The following is a 13,111-nucleotide window of genomic DNA, read 5'->3' as shown; positions in this document are numbered from 1 at the left end:
GGGGGGGGTGATGCATGCTGGGGGAGTACAAGCTGTATTTACTCAGGGGATTACCATGTTCTTAGTCCCAGCCTGCCCCCTGTCTTAGCCTGGGGTGGGATGCTCAGAGATGGAAATGCTGCCTAGGCCTCCAGCCTGGAGCTGGCTACACATGTGGATCCTGGAGGGGTCAGGAACTGATTGAGGAAGAGAACCAGAGAAGCTGGATGGCTACTGGGGGTGCCTGGTACTGGTTTGGACCTCAGGAGCAGAGCAAGTCTGGTGCCTCTTTTGTAGAAGATCTCATGCCTATCCCTGTCTAGCTGTTGCTCTTTTGCCCAGTGTCAGCCTGTTCTCCTATTGATTGGCGAGTCTGAAGTCTGTCCTATTTTTGCAATGGATGCCCTGTACCCTCTCTCCCAGTTGAAGTTCTGCAATACAGCATTTGAAAAGACACTTAAAGTAACTGGCTCCCAATTTTCTTGATCAGATGTCCCTTCACTGGCTAAGTATCTGCCCCTAAGAGTGATATGGCAGCCCTCTCTACCCTTTGGGGGGTCACCTCAGGCCTCTGGGGGTCAGCGGGGCGCTACACATGACATTTGTTAGCTAAGATATAGTGCTTTAAATTGTTTTAGACATACTGTATGTGTAATGAGCAACAGTTTGGAAGTTGAAGAAAGTAAAAGCCGAAAGCCACTTGTGGATCCTAAGTTAAGGGTTACAAATCACTTTCAAAACGAATAGGCATATACTGTAACGGAAGATAATTGGGTATAATAATGTATGCTGTTGTCAAACATGGACACTTTAGGTTTAACCCTTTCCCTCCCATTCACAATAGCCTGTACAGCAGCTGAAGGCAGCCGAGCAGGTTAGCCAAGCTGAATGCATTTGCTTCAGCTCGACTGAGCTGAAGTGTCAGCCGAAACGGGGCGAATACCCTGCCGAAGGCCTGCCTTTCACCTCGCAAATGACAGCTGGGCGGAACCAGCCGTTATCTCATGGCTGGCCCCGCCCAATTGTAATGACAGATCAGCATCCCCAAATTACCTGGGGACACTGATTTGTCATTAAACAATAACAACTGGGTGGAGCCGGCCGTAACGTAACCACGGAGGTACCGAGCAGAATAGCCGAGCCACTCGGCGGCATTCAGCTATTAACTCACTTACGTTCGGCCCCTATGTAAATAGGGGCGAACGGCAGCGAGTGAGCTTCCGGAGCTTTGGCTCAGGCGATCCAGACATTGGATCACCTGAGTCGAAGTCCTTCTTCATTGCGGCTCAGCCGAACATGCAGAGCATGACTAGCCGAACATTGGTCAGCTCACTTCATTTCGTCTGGGTTATTCACTCGGCTGCCTTCGGCAGCTTTGTGAATAACCCCCGGTGTTTGTTTACTACCTTGCCAAATAAAAGTGCAGGACAAACCTGCCTGGACTGTTCCTGAATGATCTTTTCTCATGCATGGCTGCCAATGCCAGTTGCACCTGCCTCCCTTACAATACATTAAAGCACTTTGGTTTTGGTGCTTGTGTAACAGTTAGAAGTGCTTGTTATCGCCCTATATGAAAACTGTACACAGACCAGTAGTCACCCTGTTGTTACAAAATGTGCTCGATTTGAGCACTTCACTTATAACTTTAAGGTTGTTTTGGCAGCCTTTAGCTTTCCTGACAGAGGAATAATTGAAGGGGCAATAGAAATAAAATGCTTAATTTATGAATGTAATATGCAGGATCATTTTCATTTTGCTCTGTACAAATAGCATTAATTAAATCATTCACTCTCACTAATTGCTTCCCCAGGTGTAACCATTTCTCCATTCTGTTCCGCTCCCCCTCAGTCAATCTTAATAGAAATCTAATGACTTTTTGTTCTTTTTATGTGTAATTTTAAATGTTTCATACAATACAAGGTTTTTCCAATAACTAGACTGCCCATTCCTTAAAATTATATTACGGTAGTAATGAATAATTATGTCCTTTACAGATGTTTAATTATTTCATGGAAAAGAAAAAACATGTATACTGGACTTTTGGCCCCCTAAAGTCTACACTGTATGATTTAACAGGAATTGACTCGTGGAATGACAAATTGTCCGTCATTGATATTATATGTACCTGTAACAACAATTCCGTAAGTACCCCATACTTGAACAAAACCACAATATGATTTTCTTTGTGTAATTGCAAAAAAGAGACGAAAATAATAAGCTCTGAAATTTTAAAAGATAATTAACGCCATCTGGAGTGCTACAGAGAAAGTGACTGCAGTCTAATTATGGACAATGTACAGTTTCCAGGTAATGGCCTTGGTTTAGAAAGTTTTATATCAAATTAAAATATAAAAATTTAGTTGCAGAAATAGTTCTGGGTTATTGAATGCTTGTTCAAACATGATTTACCATAGCTACTGCTGTGAAAATTAAATGGAGATGTGTATATTTACTATAAAGCTATTTTAACAGAATAAATGGTAAGGGCTTTAACGTAAATGTAAGCTTTACTTTAAAGCCCAACTGCAATCATATTTTATTTTGATTTGAATAGGACAAGGGCGGGTTATAACCCCTGACATTTTATTGCTGTCTGTGATCTTTTAGAGCAGCCTTTTTCAACCAGATTGTTGTGGTACCCGGGGTGCCTTCCGGCTTCCTCATGGGTGCCTCGATATTTAACAGGGTGTCATGCCTTTACATGGTGCAGACGGGCTAGCTGCCAGCACCATTGAAACGAAAAACACTAATCCAGGGAGGGTGGGATCCGTTCAGGAAAGGACTAATTTCAAGTCCATCAAGACCTGATCTGCCTCAGGGCTCATGATGTGATGATAAGACTCTGATGTGAAGGGGCTCCTGTGTCAAGGAGGAACTGTGATGTGAATGGGGGGACTCTGATATAAAAGGAGGCTCTGATGTAAAGGGATTCTTTGATGTGAAAAGGAGGCTTCTGATGTGAAGGGGGGCTTCTACAGGAGTGTGCATTTCTTTAAAAAAAAACTATTTGCCCAAGGACTAAAGCTGAGACCCAATCTATTTGTCCCCCATGGCAATCTACTTGTTGTGATACAATAAATAGTTTTATCCAAAAATGTATTTAGCCATCCTATGAAGTGCTTCTCATTGGTCAGGTGACCATGCTGACCAACGAGTACACGCAATTTGTCAACGAAATTCAAAATGCATAGCGCAGGGCTACACTGTCGGGCGATAAGAACTCCGCACCCCTGCTTCTAATATAAAGAGGCCTCCTGATGTCAAGGGGGGGCCTTCTGATGTCAAGGTTTCTAATGTGAAGGGTGACTCATGATGTGAAGGGGGGAACTCTGATGTGAAGGGGGGCTTCTAATGCAAGAGAGGGTGACAGATGTGAAAAGGGGGGGGTCCTGATGTGAAGGGGGCTTGTGATATCAAGGGGGAACACTCATATAAAGAGGAACTTTTTTTGTGTTTTTGTATGGGGTCCCCCCTTAAAATTCAAACCAGACCCCTATTTCAGATAAGGGGTCAGTATGGATTTTTTAGGGACAACACATACTTTTAATTTTTTTTTTTTTTACATTTTAGACTGAGGACTGGGTTGCCTTAAGATTTTGCATACTTTCAAGGGTACCATGACTGAAAAAAGGTTGGGAAACACTGCTTTAGAGGACAATTGCCCTCACTTGATTCGGCTTTGTTGAATGCAGTGGTGCTGACAGGACCACACACTGCTCAAATTTAGGCTGAGTTAGGAGGAATAGGCCAAAATTCAAGCATTGTATGGCCAACTTTAGTTTTATGGAGGCTTAAGGCTGGGCATAATTCTCAGCAACAGGAGCTCCGTGGCAAAATCTTATGTATAACAACTTCCCTTCCTCTTTTAATATCCAGTTGACAGAGGTGAAATGCATTACCCCCATTCAAAAACCTTGACACTCAGGAGCAGGCTGCCATTTAATTTTTGTGGACTAAAGAGAATGGTGAGAAAGGTGGCTAATATCGAGCAATCAAGCATTAGCTGCAGTGTGGAAGGTTGGAGAAAGATGGCTTCTTTGCTATACTTCCCTAAAAGCTTTCACTTCCATTTTTGGTTTTTGTACTTCTTGAAAATTGCTGACTGATAGGCTGCATCAGCTGTTTCTGTTACTTGGCATCAAAGTGCAGGAACCACTATGCTCACTAAAGAATTATGTTGCATTTCCATTATGTACTTTTATATATTCTAACTGGCAGACGCTTGTACATTCAGAAAAGTATCATTGATGCTAGAAAGACAGTGCTATTAAATCTATTCAGAGAACAGTAGAGAATTCTTCAGGGTTCCCAAGTAGAGATCACAGTTTTTTGTTTTATATCTTTTCATCCTCAGAAAAGAAAGTACAAATTGTATCTACCTTTACAGAGAACTCTTTAGAGAGAACACCAAATGCGCTGTTGTTTCTGTTTATGCCCAGTCTATGGACATTTGATTATTTACATATACTTAACAAGCAGTAAATTACCTTTTAAAGGAGCACACTTTGGGACAGCATAGTCATGCATAACTGACAGCCCCGATTGCTGAACTGATAATGCGGCCAGCATCCCCCTGCAACTGTTTTACTGTTTTACCAATTTGTAGAGTGGGTATTTGTTGGTGGAGAAAGTTTTAGGTTCAGTTTGGCAAATCAGAGGTTGGGTGAATTTTTGACTGTCTTGCTTATCTTTAAATAGGGCTATATGTATTAGCTGTACCATATAACACTACCACATATGTTTAGTCTCTCCTTCCTGTACTCCAAGATCTCTGGAGCATTTGCCCTTGGTTGTCATGAATATTAAGACTCCAGGGATCCTTAACCAAGTTAATGCTTTCTTTAAAATGGTCAATGGGGCTTACAATAATAAATGCAACTGCTGCACATTTTTAATCTCCAGTCTTTTATAAAAGATTCATAACTAACAGCATAATCTTTGGGAATATTTTAAATTCTGTCACATTTGCTTGCCATGAGTAATGTTCTGTGGGCTCCTTTAAATCCTCATTTCAATTCCTGGGACAAGTGCTAGACGCCACTGGTAAAAAAAAAAAACTTCCTATAAGGTGGTAGGAGGTTGCCTTAGACAGGCAGATATTTCCTATACAACGCAAGAAGATGGCTATAGATACGCACATATTTAATATAAAGTAGTAGAAAGTGGCTTTAGACAGATAGATGTTTCCTACCAGGTGATAGGAGGTTGTCTGAGATGGACAAATCTTTTTTATATAGTGGGAAACATTGCCATTAGACAGCCACACCTTTCTCATAAGGTGGTATAAGGTCACTTTAGCCAGCAACATCTTTCCTATGATGTAGTAAAAGCCGGGCATAGACAGGTACAAACATAGGCACAAACATAGGCATGCACACAGGGTTACTGGGTACACCCTAATCACCCAGAGAGCAACACCGAATACCCAACAGCAGGCACCATATTTTTAGTCATTGAGCTGGTGGAGAGATCACAAAGATCTCTCTGTGACTGGCTCAGCTATACAGAGTGCAGCAGGACTTGCCACTTACACCGAACAGCCCCAGTCCTTGGCGCCTGGGAAGCTGCAAGCAAGCGTGGCTGAGGCTTTCCAGGCTTCCCATTCAATCAGGAAGCCAGATTGGTGGTCACAGGACCACCTGCCAGGCTCCCTGCTTCATTACTGCACCTTTACTGGAAGAGGTAAGGCACAATTCAACAGATGGGATGCCTTAGGTCTGTGTAGAGTGTGTGTTTGTACTTTTGTGTGCACACCCTATTGCAATAGGCTGTGCATACCTATGGGTACATATTTCCTATAAGATGGTAGAAGGTGGCCATTGGCAGCAATATCTTTTTATAAATGGTAGAAAGGTGACCTTAGACAGGCAGATCCTTTCAAGCAGAGTGGTAAAAAGTGGCCATTGATAGATTATTCCTATATGGTGGTAGAGGGTGGTCTTGGACAGCAACATCTTTCCTATAAGGTGGTAGAATATACCCATAGACAGATAGATCTTTCTTATAAGGAGCAAGGGAAAAGCTGTTCATTGGCAACATGTTGGTAAATTCCACATATCACTAACAAGCTCTTCTGTGTGCTTGTTATCACTCTGGCATTATTTCCTTTAAGCTCACCACACATATCACAACTTGTTTATGCAATCCACCAACAACTCTGTAGTGCAAAGGCCCATCTGACTGGATAAATTAGGTAGTTGCTCATATTACATAGTTTTGGTAAAGTTGATTGCACAAAGATTGTACAGTCAAATTGTAACATATATGACAACACGTACTGTCCAACTATCACTGGAAATACAATCAAGCAGTAAAATATCAGGCAGTGTAGGGTATATTGTTTTATATTACTACCTGTCGCAGAGATTATGTTGCATCTAGGTATTTCATTTAGATTATTCGATTTCTTCCATTCAAACCTGTTGTTTAGTACAACTGCCAGAAGAGTGACTTCTAATCCCTTAAATGACATGTTTCCTTACATGCTTGTTTTCTGCAACAAGGTTAAAGGAGAACTATGAGGTGAGCGCTTTTCACTCACCTCATAGTTCTAGCCGACCTGTGGCAATGAGACTGTCACAGGTCGGCTCACATACCGGCGTTCGCTCACCTCTCGATCCTGTCACGGCTCTCTGCCGTGGCAGGGGAGGGGCTGGATTACCCCCTCCCCGCTCCGCCAGCGCTGACTGGCGGAATGGACGGGGGAGGGGGCAGGTACAGCTGGCTCTGCCTCTAGGTAGGCAGAGCCAGCTGTCAGTCACGCAGCTGAGTGGATCCAGACATAATTGTCGGGATCCGCTTCAGCTGCGGCGTCTTAGTATACCACGAGCAGCAGCTCGCGGTATACTGCAGCGTCTCAGTATACCGTGAGCTGCAGCTCGCGGTATACTGAGCCTAGGATGACGGGAGGACGCTAGTTTGTGTCCTCCCATTACCCTAAGGAGAACTATGGGGTAAAGCCTTAACCCCATAGTTCTCCTTTAATTCAGGATTTGAAGATTAATGTTTTCAGGCTAAGTCTAAGGGCAACTTGTAAAGTTCTCATCAAACACATTAATTGAGCCATCTCAAAGTTTCACCACTCTCAGACTACTAACCTGTTACTTTGTGTTTGTTCTCACAACTTTAGGCGTTAAATCTCTTAGCAATAACGCCCTTAAAGGAACTGCTACAATACAAATGGTCTACATTCGGATATAAATACTTCCTGCTCTGCACTTTCCTGTACATTTTGTACACTATAATCTTGACTTTATGCTGCTTGTATCGGCCTCTAATGGAAGAAACTGCAGATGGAGAAAAAAGAAAGATCATCACAAGGCCATTTTATGTAAGTGTTCAATGTGCTATTCATTTCATTACAGCAATTCATCCTCATTGCAGAATGTCTTGAGACAGCACAATATAGTAATATACACATACATCTGTGGTTTACTGTATAACCCTGCTGCTAATAAAAAGCTGCCAGGCATTACCACTCAGATTAAAACTGTATCTCCAAAACCATAAATTGTTCAGCAATTTATTGCTTGTGCAGGCTCTGATTACACCATTCTCATCAAAGAACCCAACTAAATACACAAAGGGCAGATTTAATTGAATAAAATGTATTAATGGCACTAGTAAATTATAAAGTGGTTAGATTATTTATTACTAGCCCAAAATGGACAACCTTCTGTACAGCAACAAAAAAGGAGCAATTTCAACAACCGGTAGCAAAAACAACTGGAGTAAAACAATGGCTAGAATTTATAGTAATCAAGTGTTGCGTTTGCAAGGATACACCTAATAAGCCAGTAATAGTTAATTACATTTAAATAGACTTATTCTTAAATGTTGAAGACATTTCACCACTCATCCAAGTGTGTTCTTCAGTTCAAAGGAGTGCAGGAATCAATACCCCTGCATTTATAGCCGCACAATTAACTCAGAGCCAAAATTGCCAGCCAAATTGGAATAACACCTGTTTTATTTGTTACATGTTTACATTCGCATCGCATAAATGATTACAAAATGCTGTTTATACTGTATATGACGCGTTTTCTCATATAACTAGTTTTCTCTAAAATTAGAGAAAATTTTTTCTCTGGTATGCAAGGGGGTTGGGCATGTCACCACAATTAACCCTGACTGTACTGTTGGTAGATCTCATAATCAGCTGTAAACTAAATTTGAACACTGGCTGTCCTAATAAAGGGTTGAAGATCTATAAACATTGTTTGTTAATGAAAAGAAGCTCAGACTGTCCCTGGTCTCTCCAGGGGGGAAGCCAGAGTTTCCTGACACTTTGTAATTGTACAGAGAAGCTTGCAGTCTGTCCAAAGACCTGCTCCGCCGATATATGTAAGGGTCCATTCATGCTGCAAGAACATGACAGGGGTGTGAATACACTTGATTAGTTCATAGATTAGGTCATACTTATAGTGCTCTTACAGGTGAAAACTGTCATGGGGGTGTATGAGCAGCTCTATATCTGAACAAAAAAACAATGTTAATAAAAGCAAGCTAGGGATTCAGTTTAACCCAATTATTTAGACTTTTTCTTGTAGTAACATGGCGAGGACCCTCAGAGTGTGCTTATAATAGGCACAGTTGCCTTATACCACACCTGAACACAATTGTCCCCCTACCCACTTATGGGACTGAGCACACTTATGTCATCTGTACCTTTACAAATGGATGTAATCTGCTCCAACATTCAAGTCCAACTAAATTGTACCCTAGACCACATATTTCAAGTGGGCCAGTACGCTGAAACATTCCTGAGCACAGCTTGGTCACACTAGTCAAATGAACTGGAATTCCACTCAACTGCTGTGGCCATTACAGAGCCAAACAATGGTGTTCCCCCCTCAGATGGATTCTCAACTATGGAAAATAAACACAGATTTGGACAGTTCTTCTGTAGGGGAAGGGGTGTATCTTTAGTCAAACTCTTTTTTTTCTCTTTCTTCCTCTCTTAATTTTGGATTGGACATTTAGAACCACTATCAGAATTTTAAAAGAAAGGGGAAATCCTCTGTTAAATAGTTGTCACTGGAACAGGTCTCGGCAGGGAAATATTTTTCCTTAACTGTGCTGGTGACAACTGCAATATGTTGCATTTCCCATCTCTATCTACCATCTAACAATGGTTTTGGCTATAGATACAACATGCTCCCCTATAATTTAAAGCCTTACCTCCATTAGAGCAACATACTGAGGGCTCCAACAGAGCGAGGGTGGGAGGAAGAAGGGCCAAAGAGGGAGCATGAACAGTCTATTTAAGATGGAGATCTTAGTTTTTTGCCTGTTGCTGTCTCAATAGGTAACCCCCATTTACTCTTGTCTTGCTTGGAAGTTTTTACATATTATCCCTCCCATTGTCTCTCCTTTATCCCTTACTAGACCCACTTTAAACTGGAAATTATAACAGAACCAGTAATCCTTCACCAGCAAATCTTTTCTCTCAGCTGTTAACCATTGCAGGGCCAGTAGTCCACATTCAGGTTACAATAAGCTAACACTTACATGTGAAGTTCATAGGTTTTTGAATTTGCTGTGTAAATGTTACATTCTGGCAATGGCAGTCATGTTTCCCTCTGTTTTCTAAATGGACACACTTTTGCTTGGAGTTGTTTTAAGCTCACGTAGGATTAAAAAGCTGGACTTTCCCTTATTTTTTAACAGTGGAACAAAAAGCACAAACAAATGGCAATGTAGAGTTATTAAATAAGACATTACTGATGGAACTGTTTTACAAATTTTCAGGATTCCTACAAAACACAGAATGATTATGTTCGCTTATCTGGGGAAATAATTGTGATCCTGGGAGGCATTTTAATTCTTCTCATTGAGGTATGTACCGTATGTTTGAGATGGCGACTGCATAACACATTTTGAAATATGTATATGATGTTTGTTAATAAAATGTGTTTTAGAAAACTGTCATAAATTTCTAAATTGACAAATTGTTGTAAAGCTTCGAAACTACATTGATGCCTTACTATAAATTCTTAAAAACCTTCATGGTGCACAATTTGTACTCATTTTGTATTACTCTCTTGAGAATTTGATGGTAATACTTTCTAGAATACAAATGGTCTTAGATTTATCAAGGTGGGTATGCCCAATCATCTTCAGGAGGCTTTCATCTAATGTTCCTTTCTGGTCAGAATTTCCAGCTATTTGATCCACCTTTGTAAAGGATCTACTCTACATTGTCCTCCATAAAACTGCTGCACTCCAAGCCAAGCAGAACATGCTAACAGTCCAAATATCTTCACTGAACAGTTACTTCATCCCAAACAAAGACATGAAAGTGGAACAGAAATCATTAAAAAAAACTCTTGCCTATACCTCTTTGCCCCATAATCAGAATTGTATATAGATAAACATACCTCAGATAAAATCTTCTCCAGACTGCCTAGCTTGTCCAGTGGCTGTGAAATGTTTACTTCATATGGATCCTGCAGGCCACCTTCCAGCAACGTGCGCATGCACAGGGACCAGCCATAGCAAATAATGGCTGACCTATATACATGGATCCTGGATTTGCCATTATTCCATGTGGCTGATTTCTGCGCATGCAAGGGGGAAGTCTGCAGGGAAACAGTTGCCACATGAAGTAAATGATGCACACCCATTGGGCAGGACAGGGAGTGTTCCATTGGTTTATTCATAGGGGGAATTAAAATGTTGTACCTTGGTGCACACTACTTTACCGCAAAAGGAAGCGGTGATTTGCTGCAAACAAAGGACAGCTTTGTTTGTATCAGCAGCAAGTGTATGCTGCAGCTCCCAATATTTAATAATCAGGCCCTAGCAAAATAAAAAATAAAATATATACAATATATCCCCAAAAAAACCTGAAACACTGCCCCAACCTAATTTTTATACCCTAGCAGGAAAAAAAAAATGATAAACGGGAAATAAAAGAAATTAAAAAATAAATGAAACAACAACAACAACATAAAAAAGACCACAAGGGCTCAGCAGCCAAACAGCTGACACACACAAAAAGGTAGTCCTTAAAAGGACTGTTGGCTCTCTGAACTGTGAACATGGGGAGGAGGGGTCGCAAGAATATATAGCCCATCACACTCCAATCCACACTAATTGTAATGTAGCACAGTATAGCAAGTAACTCTTCCTACCCTTATATAGTGAGGGCGCTGGTACATAACTAGTCCCACAATTACTGGCCTTTGTAACCCTAATGACCACAGTTAAAGGTGAGGCAGTGCATTATGGCTACAAATAATTAAGTCTGACGAATTTCCACCTTAATTCGAAGAGATCGCAAATTTCAAAATCACTGGATCCACCGCAAACCCATGGTAGTCTGACCTAACCTCATCCCTAAGGAAGAACAGGTATATTGGACAGATATAACACTTACGTTGGTATTTTCAAAAGAGAGTGAATAAGCAAAGTTCATTGTTAGAGTTTACACTTTAAATAGGTCCCTTTGCTTGGTAACTTTTTACCTCTGTCTATTTATCAACTGACACTGAAATTATTGTTTTTTAAAGTACAGATACAGTCTAAACAAGTATCAAGTACACTTACTATGTTATTCACAAGCTTCTTAATGTAAACATTAAAAAACTTCCTTTACCTTCCCTGACTGAGACAAGCCCTTTTATTTCTGTCTCACCCACTCCCCCTCCCAGACACTGCAGCTCACAGTAGAATGGTTTCAGAAAAAGAGGCAGTGTTGTCAGTGCAGAAATTAGTTTGTAGGACTAGGTGTGGCCAGGTATTGAATGATACGGTATAGGTTAGTGAATCAGCAGTGACAATGCTGATAGCCACAACCCTTTCACAATTCCTTTATCCCACTGTAATGCAAGCAGGCATAGCCTACATGAGAGTGACAATTCTGCTCTGAATTCAGGAGCAGTACAGCATTGTTCCCACACCATCACAGGAAGCTGCATTAGGTGTCTTTCACTGACAGGATCAACAGGAAGTTTTGGGACCTTCCAGGGGAACTAAGAGAAAATTGTAAGGGAAGATGTACTTATAGTTAAGTACTGCAGCACATACAATGATCAGCCATAACATTATGACCACTGAGAGGTGAAGGGAAAACAATGATTATCTCTTTAGAATGGAACTTGGAAGTGGGTGGAATATATTAGGCAGCAAGTGAACATTTTATCCCTGAACATAATGTGTTTGAAGCAAACAAAATGGGCAAGTGTAAGGATTTGAGCAACTTTGAAAAGGGCGGAATTGTAGACATGCAAAAAAATTAGTTTAGGACAAAACAATTGAAAAATAAAAAAATTTTCATTTGATTCGTCAAAGGAAACAAATGTTTATGCTGTTTCGGATTCAGAGGCAACGAGCCTCTGAATCCGAAACTGCACAATAAAACTGCAGAGTGAGCAGTGGCCATATCGGCCGCCATCTTGGAGTGTATCTTGGTATACACCAAGATGGCAGCACCCACATGTTCGGGCACTACCATCTTGGTACATACCAAGATATACTCTAAGATGGCGGCGCAAATGCGCAGAACGCACTGGCGGCTGATATAGCCACCACTCATTTAGTGTATGACGTCACCCAACGCTGCGTACTTGTGGCATCATGTAACATCAGGCGCTCCACCTCCAAGATGGCAGCGGGCATGCACAGAACATGCTGGCGGCCACTATGCCCGCCGAGCGTTCTGAAAACAAATTTATGTATATTCAGGCATATAATAGATTCGTTATTTCGGATACGGACGAACTGCCAAATCAACTGAATTTTGTTGACATGCAGGTTCATCCAAATCCAAATGCACATGTCTACTGAATTGTGATGCCTAGATGATGGGGTTAGAGCAACACCAAGAATGCAGTTCTTGTGGGATGTTCCCGGGTCCCGGGTCAGGACCAAAAGTGGTACAAAGAAGGAAAACTGGTGAACCGGTGACAAGGTCATGAGTGGCCAAGGCTCATTGATGCACATGGGGAGCAAAGGCTGGCCTGTGTAGTCTGATCCATTAGTTGAGCTACTGTAGCCTAAATGATTTGGTGCCAGATACCACAACATACCTTCAGAGGTCTAGCGGAATCCAAAAGGATTGCTTCGGGACCGGCGGCGGTGACAAGCGGCCCTGACAGGTAAGTGTGAGGGGGGGGGGGGGGGAGGCACA

At 41.6% G+C, this 13,111-nt stretch overlaps 1 protein-coding gene across 1 annotated transcript in view; it reads left to right on the top strand.

The window, feature by feature from the left end:
- LOC108788051 (transient receptor potential cation channel subfamily V member 6-like) overlaps positions 1-13,111 on the top strand; it is a 47,199-nt gene that overhangs the window by 19,353 nt on the left and 14,735 nt on the right. The window contains exons 7-9 of the mRNA XM_018557780.1: positions 1,974-2,120; positions 7,109-7,309; positions 9,730-9,816. Coding sequence (XP_018413282.1) covers positions 1,974-2,120; positions 7,109-7,309; positions 9,730-9,816 — 435 coding nt within the window. The remainder of the gene's footprint in view (positions 1-1,973; positions 2,121-7,108; positions 7,310-9,729; positions 9,817-13,111) is intronic.

This window comes from Nanorana parkeri, unplaced genomic scaffold (genome assembly GCF_000935625.1).
Source record: "Nanorana parkeri isolate BGI_ZX_2015 unplaced genomic scaffold, ASM93562v1 scaffold303, whole genome shotgun sequence".
NCBI lineage: Eukaryota > Metazoa > Chordata > Amphibia > Anura > Dicroglossidae > Nanorana > Nanorana parkeri.
The sequence above is the reverse complement of the archived record's forward strand: the minus strand, read 5'-3'. Positions and strand labels throughout refer to the sequence as shown.